Source organism: Macrobrachium rosenbergii, chromosome 21 (assembly GCF_040412425.1).
Source record: "Macrobrachium rosenbergii isolate ZJJX-2024 chromosome 21, ASM4041242v1, whole genome shotgun sequence".
Lineage (NCBI taxonomy): Eukaryota > Metazoa > Arthropoda > Malacostraca > Decapoda > Palaemonidae > Macrobrachium > Macrobrachium rosenbergii.
The window spans coordinates 60396668-60404272 of record NC_089761.1 but is presented as its reverse complement, the minus strand read 5'-3'; the positions used below and the strand labels follow the sequence as shown (position 1 = coordinate 60404272).

The 7605-nt window shown below is 42.6% G+C and overlaps 1 protein-coding gene across 2 annotated transcripts in view; it reads right to left on the bottom strand.

Moving 5' to 3' along the window:
• The window catches only part of LOC136850238 (sec1 family domain-containing protein 2-like), a 228561-nt gene that overhangs the window by 189537 nt on the left and 31419 nt on the right, over nucleotides 1-7605 (bottom strand). For both annotated transcript variants that reach the window (XM_067123901.1, XM_067123902.1), the window contains exon 3: nucleotides 448-681. In XM_067123901.1, coding sequence (XP_066980002.1) covers nucleotides 448-681 — 234 coding nt within the window. The remainder of the gene's footprint in view (nucleotides 1-447; nucleotides 682-7605) is intronic.

The following is a 7605-nucleotide window of genomic DNA, read 5'->3' as shown; positions in this document are numbered from 1 at the left end:
TAATAAACATCAATTATTTTCACTGAAATGGAAATCATAAGCATTCAAAAGTCACAACCTTACAAAATAAAGATGGATAATCAGTTACCATTCAATATATACAGTATAAAATGCTGCATAATCATATAAAAATTCTAAAAAATTAGGAAGACCTTTGCATAGTAAATCTTCCTTTTAATTGGGGTAGAACCATTCATCAGATATTTACAGATTTGCTTTATCTGGTACTAAGTTGCAATGGCAAAAGTAATGCACTCCAAGACACCAATTTATTCAGTTTAGAAAATGCCAATAACTTTATATGATATATTCATATTTGCAATTATCCTTTTTTTTAATGAATACAAAACTAACAGCCAAACCTATGATTGTTGGGTATGCCTGTAAATGTAAATATATAAATGCTAACAACATTCCTATAATGAAGCATGTAACAACTATACTTACCATGTTCCCCATCCACGTCAGTATATCCTGCTCAAGTTGACTTATCAACAAACTTTCATCTGTTTCTCGTCCTCCATATCGAGCATAAGCATGAACGCTTGGATTAGCTGAAGTAATTACAACACAGTATTGAAATTTGGAAGCCTGAATGATATCCTTTAGAGTGGCACTTGTTACATCTCTCACAGCATTGCTAATCATGAAAACTGCTTTCATATCTCCTGGGTTTCCACTCTGAAAGTTAAAAAAAAATAACTTCAGTAAAATTATCAGGAAAAAAAGTAAACCATTCAGCTAACACTTATCAAGACATACATTTTTGGGACTTTATAAACAAGCTTTCGTGAGATGAGCAATTAGATTTAGCTCTGGATATAAGATCCAAGAGAAGCCTTATAAAATAAAAAAATTATCTGTAATTGCTAACTGATTCCCCGTGGGACAAAGTAAAACGTCTAACAGCTCGGAATTATACCGTTGAAAAGAGCTGACGGCCTCTACATGATGACCTTAATACATAAACTGACATATCTTGATCACTTATCAAGACAGTCACTTAAGAGTAGAGGCAGTCCCTGGTTAACGACTGGGGTTCTGTTCCAAACTAAGCGCTGATGATGGAAAATTGTTGATAACCGGAACATTACAGTAATTATGGTAATAAATGGCGTTTACGACGTCATAGTGCCAATCGGAGCCAATAAACCACTTGCCAACGCCGATAAACAGCTTACTGTTGCCGAAAATCACTTACTGACGCCAATAAACTGCCTACTGACACCGATAAACTGCTTACTGGCGCCAAAAATCACTTACTGATGCTGAAATTCTGGTTAACGATGTTATTGGCCAAGTGCCGTTTAGTTAAGTATATCTTAGTTTAACCAGAGCACTGAGCTGATTAACAGCTCTCCTAGAGCTGGCCCAAACGATTAGATTTAGTTTACGTGGCTAAGAACCAACTGGTTACCTAGCAACGGGACATACAGCTTATTGTGGAATCCAAACCACATTATGATGAGAAATGAATTTCTATCAGCAGAAATAAATTCCTCTAATTCTTCATTGGCCAGTCGGAGAGTCAAACGCTGGGCCAACAGCGTGTTAGCCGAGAGCTCTACCCACACCTCCAATGAAGAACAGCCAAGTGCCGTAAAACCGAAATGCTGTTAACCGATAATGCCAATAAGCGGGGACTGCCTGTACTTCCCTGTACTGTATTCAAAATTTCAGAGGAGCCTCTTGACATAAAGATTTCTTTCCTATAACTCCAACTGCCCTTCTTCTTGTGAAGTTTAAACCTGTGTTAGTTTTTTAATGCTTTATAGTTGCTCTATCATGATCTCCTTAACCCTTAAACGCCGAGCCTCTATTTACAAAAATGTCTCCCGTATGCCGGCGCCGTTCGGTGAGTTAGCACCGAAGCGGAAAAAAATTTTTTTTCAAAAAATCACAGCATGCTTAGTTTTTAAGATTAAGAGTTCATTTTTGGCTCCTTTTTCACATTGCCTGAAGTTTAGTATGCAATCATCAGAAATGAAAAAATATCATTATCATATATAAATATTGGAATATATGACAGCGAAAAAAAAAACTCAGTATATAATTGTATATAAATCGCTGTAAGCAAAACGGTTAAAGCTAATAAGTTAATTTTTTTAGCTGTATTGTACACTAAATTGCGATGATTTTGGTATATAACAGATTGTAAAACGATTAATGCAACACAGAGAAAATATTATCACAAAATGATGCATGAATTTGAAACGCTGGACGTAAAAAAAAGTTTTTTTCAAAAATTCACCATAAATCGAAATATTGTGCTAGAGACTTTCCAATTGTTTCAAAATGAAGGAAATTGATTGAATATTACTAGACTGTAAGTTTTTTAGCTTACAATTGCATTTTTGAACCATTTCGATCGAGTTAAAGTTGACCGAAGGTTGATTTTTTTCTATTTATCGTTATTTATATGAAAATATTTCAAAACTGTTATGAGCTAAAAGAATGATTTATTTTTTGTTGTATTCTACATGAAATTGCACACATTTTGATGTATAACACTTTATGTAACGAAGGCTTTGAAATACCTGTCCATCGCCAGGAAACTATCACGGGGCATAATGCCGGGCACATTGGGCGCATTTAAAAAAATTCGCCTCCAATATTGCCTGACGTCGGCAGCAGGCATCATCCCAAAAAAATGTGGAGCCCCAAAAATGCGCCATGTCCGTGAGGTTGCAGCCCCACCAGCGATACGACAACGTCGACTGCAGTTCCTCAAGGCAGTACCGAGCGTAATCTGCCGTCTCCGCAACAAGGAATTCCAGCAATTCCCGCATCAGGAAGAGCTGAATGAACCCCAGTGTAGTGAGAGGCACAGGGACGGTCAGTCCAGGTACTGCCGTGAATGGGTGCATGTTAGGTGGGGTGGGATCCTCCAACCACCCCTCATCACTTTCGGACGAACGGCCTTCACCCAAGCTGCCGCGACGTTGCAACCTTCTACAGGTCTGCGCTCGCGCATGCGCACGTGCACGTCTTCGCACTCCCACACTCCCAGCTGGGCCGTCTCCTTCACTTTCGCCATCACTTTCGGTCTTGTCCCCACCAGCCACAATCGGGGCATCCTCCTCCTCCAACTCAGACTCTCCCTCATATGCACTAAAACCACTAAACTCTAATTCACTTTCCCCCTCTGGCTCCCGTACGGACATTGGGGGCAAATACTCGTCATCACTGACATCAGGTGTGATGTCCTCATCGCTGGATGACCAGCTGCCACCGAAATCAGGACTTCCCACCTGCTCTCGATTGAGCTCCGACAAGTATTCATCTATGTCCTTTTGTTGGAGGCCTCCCAAATGTTTTCGGATACCCCTCAGGACACCCCGATGCTTCCTAGGGGTCATAAAAGGCATGGGATGTGGTCCTGGGTCGGATTCGGTCACACGTGGGCGAACAACACGGCGCTGAGAAGCTGGGTCCTTCTCCAGCATCCCAGGCTAAAACTCGTCTCACACGCTCACTACCAACAGGCAGTATGCGCCTTTCATGGTCCTGATGGCTTTGTGACATCTCTGCAAACGTCCTGTTGCAGCACAAATACGCAAACACTCGCCAAAGTTCTGCAAAACACGTTTGCGTAAAAAAATAGCTCCCGCAAGGTCCGACGCTGATGCTATCTGGTGCGAGAAGGAGGGAATTCGCGCATGCGCGTCTGGGTGACGCTTAGAAACAAAACAACAGCTTGATCCGTAAACTCCCAGCATCCCTCAAGGCGCGTGATTTGAAACCTTCCGCAAACTAGGCCTATAATTATTTTTCCGCGAATATTTAAAAAAACCATTTTCAGTCGACGTATGCTACGTCCACTTGACATTCGACAGACAATTTTAGTCGACGTATGGTACGTCCATTAAGCGTTTAAGGGTTAACTGCTTAACCACCTTGTTTGAAAGTTCAACAGCTGTTTCCAGCTGCGCTGTAAATAATTCCTAATGTAAAGAACTGATGGTTTGTATTGTGTGGGAACAATAAACTTTTAAAACATTAAAATGACATTTTTATAATAAAACTAAGCTTTAGAGATACCTAGTAATTATTTAGTTAAGAGTTTCTACTCGAATGGCAGTTAGAATTCTGACTTCTGCAGTAGCAATTCTTTTGTTTTGTGTAGGTGACTATGCCCCGCCCACTTTCGGGGTACAAAAGCGGAACCGCATCGCCAACACAAAAATTTGTTTATGCAAAAAAAAAAAGAGTCCATGTGCGGGGAGGAGGGTGGGCTCCATCCATAATTACTGAGTAAGTATATATAAAACAATTTTTTCATAAATATGTCATTTTCATATAAGTAACTTACCCAGTAATTACTTAGCTGATTCCACATTGAAAGGTGGTGGGGAATCATGGACAAAGGCTTAAGTTATAACTGATGAGATAATTGTTGTTCCTTACTTGGTGAGAGAGAGATGCTGCAGGTAGATACTGTACTGCCTCTGGTAGCGCTCATCTCAACCTGTAGCGATGTGGTGGCATGGCCATACGCGCCTCTACTTAAGTGGGACACTTCGCAGTGAAGGAGTACTCCGAAGGCTGACGAAGTATAAGACCAAGCGTTGCGACGAAGGTGTACACCGAAGGCCAACAAAACATACATAATTGCCCTGCCCTGGGCACAGTACCACAAAAATAATATACCATACAACAAAGTCACCTAAACCATAATTAAACATAATGATTAAACGATAAAAAACAAGACCACTACCCAACACTAAAAACTGGTGGGTACTCCAGGTACGTCGTATCCTCCCAGGCTCCCCAAGAACTCAACACCATTTTCAAGGCGAAGAGAAAAGGAAAGGAAGGGACACTTCCTACGCTGTCTCACCCATCACCATGCCAGCTACGGACACAGGTACCAGGGTACTGCATTTATTAAATTGTCTCGACGTCCCGCAAATAGTGCATCGCAAACACCGACTTGCATTTCCAAAGAATTGCTTCCAAGATCCAGAGAGAGAAAGATTGTGTTTGAACACTACCAAAGTAGCAACTGCTCTTACCTCGTGAGCTTCAACTTTCAACAGCGATAAGTCAGTCTCTGCTAATGGAGAGTGTGCCTCAATGATGAGATCCCTCAAGAAAAACGAAATGGCGTTCCCTTAAGAAAAACGAAATGGCGTTCCCTCATGAAAAACGAAATGGCGTTCCTCAATAGGGGTCTAGAGGGGTTTTTTACCGAACACCAGAGATTACTAAACTGGCCTCTCATCTTCTCCGTCCGATGTAAATAATATCTGAGAGCACGTACTGAGCACAGCTTTCTCTCCTCCTCTTTTGTGCCTAGAATATCCGATAAGCTTGAAATTGAAAAGGAACGGGGCCAGGAATGTGATGGGTTTTCATTTTTTGCTAGAAATCCTACCAAAAAGGAGCAGACTGAGTTCCCTTGCAAAAAACCGATCCTTTTGTCTATTGCTTGAAGTTCACTTACTCTCTTAGCTGTTGCTAAGGCAACCAGAAAGAGAGTTTTCCGAGTCACATCCTTTAGAGAGGAAGAGCGCATAGGCTCAAAGCGAGGGTCGGAAAGCCACTTAGAACTACATCGAGATTCCAAAAGAAGGACTCCTCTTTCTTGGACTTGGAGATATTGAAAGACTTAATTAGTTCACACAGGTCTTGGTTGTTTGAGATGTCTAGACCCCTATGTCGAAAAATGGAGCTGAGCATTGCTCTGTAACTCTTTATTGTCGAGACAGACAACCCTTTAGATGATTTCAAATAGAAAAGGAAGCTGCTATCTGAGCGATAGATGTTTTAGAGGAGGAGACTTTGTTTTTTCTACATCGACTCCTAAAACGTGCCCACTTAGCCTGGTAGACATTATTGGAAGAAATGCGTCTACTTTTGGCGAAAGCCTCTGATGTCGATTTAGAAAATCCTTTCGCTCTGACGAGTCTGTAGACAGTCAAAATCCTGTCAGGGCCAGAGAGGATAGGCCTTGATGAAACTTCCTGGTGTGGGGTTGTCTGAGAAGACTTGGAATCTCGGAAGGAGCCTTGGAAAGTCTACGAGGAGATCAATCAGGTCCAGATACACTCCTTCTGTGGCCAGTAGGGAGCCACGAGAGTCATCCTTACATTGTGGTGTGAGCGAAACTTCCTTACTACTTCTCGAATCCTCCCAAAAGGAGGAATGGCGTAAAGATCTAGGTTGGACAAGTCCAGGATCATTGCATCTGTCGCCCAAGCTAGAGAGTCCGGAAAGGGGGAACAGAAGAGAGGAAGGTCGTAATTCCTGGAAGTTGCAAACAGGTCTATGTTTGGTTGATCCCATAATTTCCAAAGGCTGGCACAAATGCGAAGATCTAGTGTCCACTCCATAGGCAGAATTTGCCTGTGACGGCTCAACTCGCCCGCCACAACATTGCACTTGCCCTGTATGAACCGGATGACCAATCGAGTCTGGTTCGGATCCGCCCAGCATAGCAGGTCTCTCGTTACCTTGCAGATTGAAAATGAGTTGGTCCCCCCCTTGATGTTTGATGTATGCTAGGGCTGTGGTATTGTCCACATGTACTGCTATAATCTTGTTGTGTACCTGTGTCGTGAAGTGTTGCAGACTTAGATGCATCGCCTTCAACTCTCACGTTGATATGAAGCCCTTTTTCCTCCGAAGACCACCTCCCCGAGACTTCCAGGTTTCCGAGGAGCGCTCCCCAACCTAGGTCCGACATGTCGTAAAAGAAGTCTAGGTCGGGGGTCACCGGAACGAGAGACTTCCCTTCTGAAAGTCTGTCTGCAGACCTCCACCACCATAGATCCTCCTTTATTTCCGGGGTTATCAGGAAGACATGACGGTCCTGATGCACCTTCCGATCCCAGCAAGCTCTTAAATAGAACTGGAGAGGTCTCATCTGAAGTCTCCCCAGTCTTACGAATTGCTCTACCTTCCTCAGACAGTCTTCTACTCTCTTGAGTGATGGAGAAGAACGAAAAATCAGAGTCTACCAGAACTCCCAAATAAAGAATCTTCCGAGTGGGAATCATTTGTGATTTCTCGAAGTTCAGTTCTTCGTTGGAGGGGTGGATAGAGCTGTCGCCTGGCACGCTGTTGGCCCAGCATTCGACTCTCCTACTGGCTAATGAAGAATTAGGAATTTATTTCTGGTGACAGAAATTCATTTCTCGTCATAATGTGGTTTGGATCCCACAATAAGCTGTAGGTCCCGTTGCTAGGTAACCGGTTGGTTCTTAGCCACATAAAATAATTCTAATCCTTCGGGCCAGCCCTAGGAGAGCTGTTAATCAGCTCAGTGGTCTGGTTGAACTAAGATATACTTAACTTCTTTCTCGAAGTTCATTATTAGTCCTAATTCCTGGGTTAAAAGAATAGCCTTCTGTTGTAAGTCCTCCTTGCAGCATTTCTTTGTGGGTGAACGAATTAGCCAATCATCTAGATATAGCATGATACTCACTCCCCCTAAATGTAGTCAACCCGCCACAGGAGCCAACATTCGAGCAAAAACTTGTGGGGTCGTCGAGAGACCGAAACAAAGTGCTTGAAATTGCTAGATCCGGTCCTCGAAAACGAATCGTAGGTACAGTACTTCCTTGAGCCTGGGTGAATCAGAATATGGAAATAAGTGTCTTG